General features: G+C 36.5%; 1 protein-coding gene across 1 annotated transcript; it reads right to left on the reverse strand.

Moving 5' to 3' along the window:
* Positions 1 to 1,458: 1,458 nt before the first annotated feature.
* LOC107014618 (thyroid adenoma-associated protein homolog) lies at positions 1,459 to 12,029 on the reverse strand. Its single transcript, XM_015214605.2, has 4 exons — positions 8,584 to 12,029; positions 7,871 to 8,130; positions 5,411 to 6,004; positions 1,459 to 3,982 (listed from the first exon to the last, which is right to left on the reverse strand). The coding sequence occupies exons 1-4, from the start codon at positions 11,881 to 11,883 to the stop codon at positions 1,615 to 1,617; spliced, it is 6,522 nt and encodes a 2,173-aa protein (XP_015070091.1). The 5' UTR covers positions 11,884 to 12,029; the 3' UTR covers positions 1,459 to 1,614.
* Positions 12,030 to 12,968: the final 939 nt, after the last annotated feature.

The raw sequence follows: 12,968 nt of genomic DNA on the forward strand, positions 1-12,968 counted from the left end.
ATAAACATAATTGACTAATTACTTCTATTAACGATAAGAAAAAAGAGATAATTTCAAAGACATTCCTTTAGGCTTTGCTCTATAACACTGTCTTTTTCTCTTTTCTGTGTTTATATATTACGTCTACTTCGTTTACTTTCATTTTCTCGTAAGCATTATTTAAATCAATTTAAAATAAATATAAATTAATTTATATTTGACATTTCTACCCTTTTATATATTAATTTCTTCATATTAACAAATATGATATAAAAATAACTCATTTAACAAATACTTTAAAAAGTAAATAATCACGAATACATATATATATATATACACTCCCTCCGTTTAAAAAAAGAAAGGGGTCATTTTTTTTTAAACAAAGATTAAAGTTTTCATTCAAGCTGGCCCGTCATTTTCATCAAATATTAACTCTTCATCTCCATTTCACCTTTACCAATTCAGTGATGATTTTTTCCCACAATAACTCATTATTTTTCGGCAACAATTTCTTCAAAGATCGAAGATAAAAATGAACTCCTTAAGCGAGAAATTCGATAAGAACGATCAGATTTGTTCTAGTTAAAAATTTCCACAAGCTAAGAAGAAAAATGATCCTAGAAATAGAGAAAAACCGTTTTTGAAAATTAACTCTAAGCTTGCATGAGTAGTCAATAATGAAGGAACTGTTAGTTTCTCAAAGCAATTGAATTTGTAATTTCGAAAGTAACGATATAATTGTTGATTGCAGCAGTAATGTGTTTTGTTTAGATTTTGCAATGTCAATTTATTGTAAGAAATGTTTTTCTGGGTGTATATAGCTAATTTGCTTGCTTTTGCAAGGAAGATGACTGACTCTCGAAAAGAATGGAGAAAAATTGAAGACTAAGACATTGGAAGTTTGAAGATAAGAGGACTTTTAATTCTTAAGAAAAATTTACTTGTGCTGATTTATTTTTAAAGTATTTGTTAAATGAGTTATTTTATATTTATATAATATCTATCAATATGAAGAAATTAATGTATAGAAGGATAAAATTGTTAAATCTAAATTACTTTATATTTATTTTAAACATATTTAAAAAATGGTTATAAGAAAATGAAAATAAGGGAAGTATAACTAATATTGTAAACCACATAAAAGATGGGTGTGATAGAGCAAAACCTGAAGAGAAATCTCCTAAGAAAAATGATATAATAAAGAAGAGAAATTCACAAAATGATAGACACAGTATAGAGGTTAATGTCATTAAAAGCTTTTAATGAAGGATTTATATTTTTAAAAACTGTGGAATATCTAGAAAACTTTGGATAGGAAAAATGTCCCAAAAAGAAAAGAAAAAAGATAAAATATGAATGTGGAGTATCCAAGACTTGGCCCAACTAAGCCAGTCTATCCTTTCAAAGGAAAAACGTAATAGGAAAACTTTGTTTGAAACAGATATTTTTTTCAAAAAAAAAAGTATTAATGTCTAGTAATTCAAGCAAAACACACCATAATACATCAATAGTGGAACTTCAAGGGAGAATGCCTGGCAAAATAGGGGCTCCCATTGGAGTAAAATAAACACAAAAAAATATCCCGAAAAGAATCACAACAGTTTTACACATCAATTAGCCTTATACAATTGAGTCTCACCTTAAAAGAAAATAAGGATCAAAAGCATCCCACGCTGACTCATCAGTAGTCTTTTTGATCAAATCTTGGCTGATCATTTTGTTGTGCAACGTAACTACTAATAACAATAAATTAGAGATTAATGGGTTTGTAAGGAATGGTTGTATGGCCTCACCAATTTCTTCAACTTCACGGAGCATAGACTTTCTATCTTCTGGTTTCCCATTAAAAATACAGTTTGACAATGAATAAAAGGCAAGTAAATTTGCATAGAGGGGTAAGAATGCATCTTTGTGGTTACCAACCCCACCAATCCAATCAAGTCCTCCCTGTGCAGCAACATAATCTTTGGCAAATAATACTAACTTCTGCCCAAACTGCCTCCTCCACTTCTGCAAAATGTTCCTCACATCACCACCTTCACCTGAGGTTGGAAGCTTCTCCAAATGATAACAACATATCTGGCATATCAAAAGTTTTTCTTCATGATGATTGTCAATCTCCTTGTCAAAGACACGTTTTATAAGATCTCCTTCAGAAATAACACAAGCATGGCTAGCAGAATCAACAACCCTGCGGCAAAGGAAATCAAGGTAGTCAAGACAGCGACCAAAGATTGATGAAAGATGATTGAAGCTCTTCTCAATCACTTGCTCTACTTGGCTTGGGACCACTCCTGTCCTTTCAGAACTTTTACATCTAAAACAATTCTGGACATCCAGGGCAAGTTTCTTCCTAAGACTCTCATCTTCATCCTCAAGAAGCCTAATGCATGAAAACCATAAATCCAGGACTTTATGGGCATACATATTAACCACCATTTCTTGCTTGAAACAGGAACACAAATTGCCATCAGGAATTTGGTTATTGTAGTCAAAAGGGCCAATAACCTCGGCTTGGTCCAATAAGCCAGATGCTATCATAGACTCTGCAGCCGCCCTACGCATGTTTACAGGCTCTGATGCATCACTGTGTTGTTCAATCAGGTCAACATAATAGCTGATGCACTCGTAAAAGACAGATAATTTAGACATATCAGATGGATCATGGTGGCTGACTTCACCAACTTTGATATCTTGCGAGCCTACAACTGAACTACTTAGTGAACCAGCAAATTGTTTAATACAAACCCCCATGCAACAAAGAAGCATCTCTCGAGTCTTCGATTGCCTAGTGACCTTGTACAAGGAAACCACCTTGTTCCAAAACTGGAGCACGGACTCGATATCATCACCAAAAAATTTAGGATAATATTCTTCTCCATTATTCTTATATTCCTGCAAACTCCAGCTGTAGATAATCTTCAGAATGTAGTTCAAACATTTATGGTTATTGTCCAAAGTTAAAAGTTTCACCACAGTGGTCTGGAGATCCATGCTGGTCAAGCAACTTCTCTTTATCTCACTATATTCTGGTGTCTTGAGAAATAAAAGAAACCACTTCAATGTTGCAATCCGAACTTCATATGAAGTGTCAGAGATACAACGTATTAGCCTTTCCTTGAATCTGCTGAAAGAAATTTCATTTACAGATATCATTGATAAGTTCGAACCAGGAGGGCCTTTGGATGGTACTAACAGATACTCTTCAGCAGCTTCTTTAGATGTTTGGTAAACACAATTGAAATATGAGCATGCAGCTTGTTTCCGAAGATTTGAGGTAGTCGGATCAAAATATGCTGGTGCACAAACCACTCCTAAATCTAAACATACTGAAGATGACCTCCAAAGGAGTTCCCAAATGACATCAATATTTTTGCTCATTTGACATGTTCTGGCAACACCCAGCATGTTATCTAACACCTTCAAAAAGCAGCTGTTGATAATTGGGCATGGACATCGCTCAGGACTCCCAATCCATGAGCGTGAAGCAAGAATATGAATTAGTTCAGCAAGAGTTTTATCTTTTTGGAAAACATCAGCTAGATCTCTGCAGTTTGTCTCAAGAAGAGAGCTCAACTGCAATAACATCCCATGAAGTGAATTGAAAGAACTATTAACTCTATTGGATGGCATAGACAATTCAGAATTCACAACGCGCTCCCCAGTTCCAGGTAACTCAGAAGCAATATTTAGGAGAACTAGCGGAAGTTTTTCATTAGACACTAGACCTGTTAGAGCTCTGGATGCGAGAACACGAATACGCAAATTGCTCTGGACTGAGCATTTCCTGATGAATGGCATGAAAAGGAAAGGGTCCAGGGGATCACCAGCTTCACTTGCAATTGGAGAAGGCTTGAGTCGAGATAAGAGAATCAGGACTGGACATAAGCTGGGATGAACAACTTTAGCAAGGTTGGACCTTAAATGTTCAGATGATCCATCTAAAAGTGACTCCGTTGCAATCTTTAGCTCATTAAATAAGAATGAATGCAAAGGAGGGTACCTACAAGACGAGCAGTCAGGAAAATGACTAGAGAATGTCTTTTCTGGTAACAAGCAAATAAATTTGTTTTCCATAAAACAAGACAATGTTTCATTAATAACTACAAATACAACACAGTGGACGTAAGAACAGAATCTCCAGTTAGTTCAATAAATAAGAGAAAATGCAAGTGAGGGTACCTACAAGATGAACAGTCAGGAAATGATTAGAGAATCTGTTTCGGAACAAGCAAATAAATGTGGTTTCCTTAAAACAAGACATTGCATCAAATCCTAACAACATAACAACTAGTGGACATACTCATTTCTACAGATTCAGTTTTTCAATCAAAAGTTAGGTCCACACTTCAGAACGATGCAAGATACATGAAAAATGCAATCAACTAAGTATTGGTTCAGATATACATGTCAAGCCAAAAAAAAAGTAGAAAATTCAATCCCCAAATTTAAAGCCTAACACGGAATAAAAAAAGAAGCAAACAAGTTTTAGACAGCGATGGGGATTGACTTAAGAGTATTTCAGGGGGAGGGGAGTGAGCATCTTCAAACTTCAATGTATGAACGATTCCTCCAAGTAAAAAAGCAAAGCCTCCCAATTTATCAACAAATGAGATATTCAAAGTTGTGCGAACAATTGCGGCATTCAAGTCAAGAGTCGTACAAACGACAAGAGTGGCGATAAAACTATCGGGAATTTATTGCGAAAAGGAATGAAGATCTACACATGGTATTCATTGACCTAGAGAAAGCATATGATGAGTACCACAAAAGGTTCTTTTGTAGCCAATTATTATTTATATTATATTCAATTTATTTAACTTTAATTTTTATTTTTTCTATAATGATGACATTGAGTTGATGTCAAATGGAAAAACATGTTCAATGATACACATATAGTCAGCCCCAACTTACTAGAGACTGAAGCATAGTTGTTAACATCATATATATACAAGGGACAAAAGAAACTAGTTAACTGATACGAGTTACATCCACTTCATTCTACTGTGCTGTCAAGCAGCAAGAAAATCAATGAGGGCATGGGCAAGCAATCAAGTGATGAGCCACAATTTGAGAGTCTCGATGAGCATGATTGCTCCAAGTGATAAGACTTTGATAGTCTCAACGAGCATGATTGCACCAAGTGATAAGGTTTTGATGAGCAAGAAGATTTTTATCTGATCTTCAAATTTGGAAAGCAACCTTCTCCTTCAATAGTAAGGGACAATACAACCATCCAATGAATATAAAAACCATAACTTAGCAGAAGCATGTGATCCAAGGTCCAACGAAATTAAGATAGCATATAGATAACTATAGATGGTCAAATAGAGGCACAAAACACTAAGCATAGAAATTCTTTTTTTTTAAAATAGACAAAGCATAGAAAATTATGATATATAAAAATCATAAGAGACCCATCGTGTTATACCTATGAAAGAATTCAATCCCAGTTATAGCACGCCTGGCTGATGCCCGCTTGTGCATGTTTAGAAATCCAATCATGCGACGAACCAAGGCAGTATAAGCAAGACAAGCACTATTCCGTACTTCCCAGTGTGGAGAAGAGAAACAACGTATCGAGATAATCATAGCCTCAGCAGAAAAACCTGATGTATCAGTTGCTAGGTTGGTATCATTAAAAGCAGCTTTAAGAACATTGAAAGCATGCACAGTAGGAACGACACCCTCATCTCGAATCTTCGAGATCCTTTCAGCATCATATACATCAGATGCAATTATAGAAAAAGTAGCTGGACCAGTCTCCACAAAACCATTGCTGGTATCAGCACTGAAACTATTTGCTTCAGTATGATCTGTTAAATACTTATTAGCCACATCTACTAACCACCGTAATGCCCTTGGCAAAAGCTTTTTTGGTGTGCCCTGTGGCTCTGAAAGGAAAAAAGCAATAAATGCTGCAGGAATACCAGCACTTCTCCTTAGGAGATCATCCACAGTCTGTCCCTTGGCTATTGTCCGTTCCATAAGTTGCTCCATCCAGGACTCAGTCAACTTACAAAGTCTGGAAAAAAGAAAAGCAACCTTAGCAAATGGATTCAGAATGCATATCTACTATCTTTGTTGTGAACTTCTCTGCTATGATCCTAACAATGGAAGTCCAACATCATCAAGTGCAATATTTGTACTGATTCAAATCCATCAATTTCCCAGTCCACAAAAGAATCAGCAGTTATCTGCTAGAAGCTACTTTCAACAGACACAAAATCAGTAGCCAGCTTTCAAATAGAAGGTTAGCATGCTGGAGAAATGGTGCCAAAAAGAAAGTATTACTTTTTCCTACGATCAAAGAGGAGAGCGGTAGTGTTATAGTTATACTGTTACTCCACCTATAATACCTGTTACAATTTCTGTTTTCAATGTTGTGCTTCTGCAATATACTTTTTCTTTAAATTAGTTTTTTTCCTTGAAAGGGACAGGTGAGGGATGAAGTTGGAAAAAAAATAGCATGAATTGGTATAGCCAAAGAAACAGTAAATCGAAAGAAAAGAATAAATGATAGACCTAAATAACAATAACAAAGTAGCAAATGTGTCATCAAGAATGTTTTATCTACTGAGTGCATGTCAATACCTCAGTCACAGAGCAAACAAAAGATAAATTTACTCCACAGTACATATTCAGATATTTCCTTTTTCCTGTGAGTTGCTCAGGATTGCATGAAAATGAGTTCTAAAAGAATTAAATTAAGATAAGTCTTGCATATGACCTCACTAAACACTTGTGTGAAATTAGGTCTTAAGTCCTAACTCACACCGCCAAAAGCTAACTCAAAGGGAGGAGGATTGCACAAGTCTTATAAGGAGTCCACCCATCTCATTAACCACCGATGTGGAACTTTTGTCATTCTTTAACACCTCACCTCACGCCCAGTGCTTAGCATCTGGTGCGTGGACAATTTTAATTTCGGGGGCCCAACATTGGGTGAGACGGCCCCTGCTCTGATACCATGTGAAATTAGGACTAAGGCCTAACTCACACCCCAAAAGCTAGCTCAAAGGGAGGAGGATTGCCCAAGCCTTATAAGGAGTCCACCCATCTCATTAACCATCGATGTGGGACTTTTGTCATTCTTTAACAACTTGTTGCAACATGAATCTTAAAACAACCAAAGATAAAGTTCAATTCCAATCTTCACTAAGCGGTAGCATTATAAGAGGAATCGAACACCTTTAAGATGTCACCAACTGCATCGACCCGAAGCAAGCTTAGAAGTGTAAATTTTTTGGCTCTCTTTTTCCTTTAGATGTTTGCTTTTTCACTTTACAACATACAAGATACTCAGCCTCACAAATTTTTATGTTGCTCAAGAAGGGAAACAAGCTGAGCTCAATCTTATTAATTTTAAGCTCACTAATGACATGAGCAGAATTTAATCTCTCTGATACCAAGCTCTCTAGTTCGCAAACCCAATGGACTGGAGAATTTCCTTTCCAATTTATTGTTTGTTTTTTCCCCTTTCCACATCGGGAAAACCCAAAATATAAAGAAATATAATCCTAGAAGGGGTTGCAGCACTGATGGCTTTGCTGATCACTGCTACTAGATTCTCCCACTTTATTGGCGTCTGCATCCCTGCCTGTCTGCACCAGCCATCTACCCAAGCTTCCTCCCGTAGTATTTGGTCATTCTTAGTTAAACAATGAGAATTTGCCTTTTTCAGATAATTAACAAGATGATAGATGTAAAGGAAACATCCACTGTGAAACAACAGCTTCTTTCAGTTTTCTGACTACAGAGAGATTTCTAAAATTATTTTAAGCTAAACCATGGTAACAATACCGCTTACAGCTCTGGCACTGAAACTCCTGCAAAGAAAAACAAGCATGTAGAAAATATGACTGCCGATATAAGAATCCAGTACACATACCTTGCATCATTTGAACAAAGCAATCGATTGCAAAGCGCAGTAAATCCAGCCCTTGTCTTATCAATGGCACCATTATGCTTCATTTTCAAAAGGACTTCCAAGAAATGGTTGCCAATTACCTCGAGTTGTTTCACATCAAGCATTGTGCCAGATGTCATATTGGATAAGACAGTTTCATGAACAACTTGGGAACCTGATTCTGAAACATCTGAAGTAGGCAAAGGAACCTTTCTTATTATTGTTCCCAAAAGAAGGCTCACCTGAAGCAATGTAGATGAGAAGAAATTAATTCTTCTGGAAGTTCTAAGCATATAAACTTCATATAGTTGACTAAAATTTATGATTCCTTCTGTGTTTATATAATAGTGGTTTTCAGGACAACTTGCACACACTTCTTGCGTATTCCATCAAGTACCTACTACACCGGCATTCATCAAGGTTTAACCAAAATGGGAGAAAATCACCTAGTATTTATCATTCCTTCTTTAGCCACGCAAAGGTTGCAATAGAAGGGGAAGGGTAGAATATGCGTTCTATTGCAATTAGTTGAACTAAGAACTGCAAAGTTTACTAGGCCTGAGTACAAAACAGCAAGGAAAAGAATGATGATGGCACAAGAAATAGTGATGACATAATTTAACCATTGACATAAGAAATGTTTCATTAAATAGTTAGCTACTTTGACAAAAGGGATAATTAGTCATTCTTAATACCTCTTTCATAGCAAGCCAACAACCAACCATAACTATCTGCTCAGTTTGCCTGCCCTCCTGCACCTCTGTTGTATTTTGTTCCTTGTCTGCCTCATCCATCTTATGAGGAACCTCCTCTAACAAAAGAGCCTCATCACCCATTTCATCCATATCATCAGGTAAGTACCAAGCATCAGCTGATACCACCCAAAGGGCCAACGAAGTAATTCGCCTGACTAACTCCAAAATCTTCTCCAATACCCCTTTCATTTCAGATATACTGCAGACTATTGCATCAGAATCCCAGTCAAGTTCCTCAAATGTGTATCGAAGCGTAAGCAGAACACCATGAACAAAGCTGTTCTTACATGCTTCTGAAAGATCCTTCTCTCCATCCTGAACTACTGCATCCAGCCAATCAATCAGTGATCTTAGATATTCTATTGCTGGAGGGGCAAACTTACACGCCTTATTCTCCTTGCTTGGCAGCTTGGACAGTGGTTGAGCAGATACATCATTAGATGAGGCATTTACAACCCAACCAAGTTCCAAAACATACTTTCTGAATATGAGTCGTAAAGTCAGAGCTCCAGCATCACTTTCTCTGACACGTGGACTATAGACTAGCTTCTTAGCCCAAACAATTGTTTCACTAACCATGTCCTCGCTATGAATTCCAGGAAGAGGAGTAGGAAAATGCAGCAGAATACGAAAAGAACTCACTCTAAGTCGGTCCCAACTATCAACAATTGATCCAACCAGCAATAGAGTTGATTCAGGTAAAAGAAGCCCCTTACTGTAGGGATAAAGAGAGAACTGAGGAGAAACAGCATCAACCGTTCCTTCTGAAGGAAGCACAATAGACCAAACATTTAGCATTATTAATAAAAGCTCCATTGCCATTATCTTTCTCTCATATGGAGCAGAGGGGTAGCATGAAAAGAACAAAAAGCAACTTAGCCACTTCATAAAGTTAAAAAGTTCATCTGCCCTGTCTTCAAACATATCCACTGTTCTTTTAGCAACAGAATTTCTACTTGTGTCTTTCCGTGCAAGAGGTTGCCAACTTCCCTGCTTAACCTGCCTCTCCAATGCTGTTCGAACCCGAGAAAAGAATTTCCTAAATAAGCTTGTCCACTTCATCTGGAAAGCAGTTGAGCAACATCTCATGTTCAAAGGAACTGCTACCTTCATCAGACTGAGTTCCAATGATGAAGGCAAACTTGCGGTCTTTGGATTTATGAACAGAGATTCTGCTGCATCAATCCGAAGTGTCTCATCAATATGGGTAAGTGCCAAAACCAGATATTTCTCTGGGACTTTTATTTCAATCCCCTTGATGCAGACAGTAGCATCTTTGTTTTCCAAGTTCTGCTTCACGTCTTCCGGAGACAACAAAGAATCTTTGCACCAATCAATATCCCCTTCCAGCAAAGCAAGAAAACGAGAAACCTTAAACAATGAAACTAAAACAGCCACTCGTTCTTCAAGCACAGGAGACACACCCCTAAAATCCAGCTCAGTAAGAAATACTTCACCATTGTCCAAACAACATCTGATGCCAATAAAAGCGAGCATCAGAAATATAGCATCAACATCCAGTTCAAGTAGTACTGGAAGTGCATAGGTGTTAAGATTTGAGCGGAGTCTTGAATGTCCAGAAGCTAGGCCCGACAAAAGTGGAGGCAGGCAATGACCCCTAAATCTGTTGTACCCGTTTTCAATACCATCACTACTCCAATACTCATCACGTAAACACTGAAGGAAACACTTAAGAAATGTCGTTGAAGCACAGCAGACATCATCATCAATGTATGCCTTTATTGTTTCAAACAATAGATCTGGGCTCATACTTAAAAGTGTCCTTGCGCCCAGCCTCTTGGTGAGGGATGCCAAAGGAATGTATCTTCCTTTACAGCGTGGTCCCAGGCGAAGAAGATCAAAAGCAACCTTTCTCGTGAACAAATTGAATGTATCACTACCCTCTGCCCAGTGTAGATTGGCCTGAATGTCTAAGAAGAGATCAAATATAAGATGTACTTGTTTGACTGTTTGGTTCAGAGGATCTTCCAAATTATTCCACACTATTTGCAATAATCGGGTCCCAATGTCCTCAGAAATGAGATCATAATTTACTTCAAGACTTCCATTCTTATCTAGCATTGATGTTTTTACTTGCTGCAGGCAAATCTGCATTACCGTAAGAGCATGAAAACTGAAGTGACTGTCAATTGGATTCTCACAAAAATTACAAAGCTCAGGCAAAATTGCATCATAAAGGATCATTTTGATTGATTTCTTGTTATCTCCAGAGTCCCTAACACTACCAAAGCTATCATTTGATACAACAAACCCGGTATTCAATACTGTCCTTGAGACTGCAGTTAAAATACCTCTAACCAAGCAAAGTCTGCTCAACGATGAAAATTTACTAAACTCATCAACCAAATTGCCCTTAAATGGGATTTTCTCAAGTACACCCTTAAATGCAAGCTTAGAACACACAATGGAACTTTCATTGAAAATTCCTCCCATGATAAACAGTTCAAGCTCTTGAGGGCTAAGACAAACCTGCAGAGCCACACAAAAACTCACCCCTGCTGCCACTAGACAATCTCTAGAAAACGATTCCGATTTCAAAATACTCAAAACAGTAACCAGAATTCTCTCTAAAACATTAAAACCTGCATTAACAAACTTGGAAGGAAATCGTTGAAGCAAGTAATACATACAAGAAAGAGCTTCCTGGCACTGTCCCATAACAACTGGTGACGGTCTAGACCAATCATTGATCTCTGCCAATACAGAGCTTAACCCCAGAACCACATTCAAACCAACCAAAACTGCACACTCGTCAACAATTTCGACCAAGTAACCCAACTTGGGGGTGCTCATCATAGATAATGCAGCTCTAGAAACACAGAATCTCTTCCCATTTTCACCATATTCCTCACAAATTTGACGGAAACAGTTTTGAATCAGGGTATGAAAGTTGTTGCACTTAACAAGCACGGATAGTAAAGTTCTATGCAGAGGCTGCGAATTCTCCAGCAAAAGAATCTCCAGGTAAAATCTGGAAGCTGTAGAAATTGACTCGTCATCGGCTTTGACATTTGAGAGTAACTCAGAGAAAGATGAAGCAAGTTTCTTGGCATGATTGAGCTGAGAGTATGTAGAGTTTAAGGAGACAAACTGTTGTAGTTCGGTGTAGAAGTGAACTGAAGGTGCTTGTTGAAGTGCTTCAATGAAACTTTTGGGGAATATTACGGCACTGTATGTATAACGATGACGATGCTGTAAAGCTCTCCATTTAGCTGACATAACTGCAAAGGAGGTTTCTCTTGCCGGAGAGGCGGAGGCGGAGGCGGTGGCGGTGGTCGTTGCAGAGATCCTTAGGGGTTCAAAAAGGGTTTTAAGAAGAATTGAAGAGTTGGGAAACCAATTCACCAAACTAGAAAACAAACTAGACAAAATTATAAGAAATGTGTCAATTAAGTCTTTAGTTTGGTAACATTTTTAAAATTTTCTAAATCTTTTATAAAATACAAAAAATACTTTTGAACTTTTATAATTCAATACAAATTATTTTTAAAAAAATAAAAAATTACTTTCTTCTTGTCTCAATGTTTTCTCTTTTCTTCTTCCTTACAAGTTTGAAAATTCAACTATTTACATTATCATTATTTCCGACTATCTCCATTATTTTCTTCCTTATCTTCGATCGTGACTCTCTACTCTTTCTGAACTGAAGTTGTGTTCGACTTGAAATTGATAAGTTATTTTTTAAAAAAAAAATTACAATTTTCAAATAATACTAAGTTTTCTTCTTGGATTAATGAATAATATATTGTTTTATAGATGTGAAAATTGAATAATGAAGTAATGATACCTTTTATGTATTGTTTTTTAAAGAAAAATCAACCAACCTAAAAAAAACTCTAATTTTGAGGAAATGTATATGTTTTGTTAACGTTCAGTGAAAAGTCACTTTTTGTTACTTTTGTAATTCTTTTTGTGGTCATTTTGTTGATATAATTTTAGAAATATAGTCTTGTTTAGGGGTGTGTTTGGTATGAAGGAAAATGTTTTCCATAGAAATAAGTAGATTTTGGACTTATTTTCTCATGTTTGGTTGGTGAGTAGAAAATATTTTTCGGAAATGATTTTTAGTGTTTGATTTATGAATGAAAAATGCTTTTGAGAGACATCTTTTATTTTTACTAGAGTAGAGAATAATTTATGAAATTGAAAATATTTTTTAAAAATAAATTTAATTTGGGGTGTTGGTGTGGGGTGGGGGATGAGAGACATCTTTTATTTTTATTAGAGTAGAAAATAATTTATAAAATTGAAAATATTTTTTAAAAATAATTTTTATTTGGGGTGTTGGTGGGGGGTGAGGTGGG

Source organism: Solanum pennellii, chromosome 3 (assembly GCF_001406875.1).
Source record: "Solanum pennellii chromosome 3, SPENNV200".
NCBI classification, from domain to species: Eukaryota; Viridiplantae; Streptophyta; class Magnoliopsida; order Solanales; family Solanaceae; genus Solanum; species Solanum pennellii.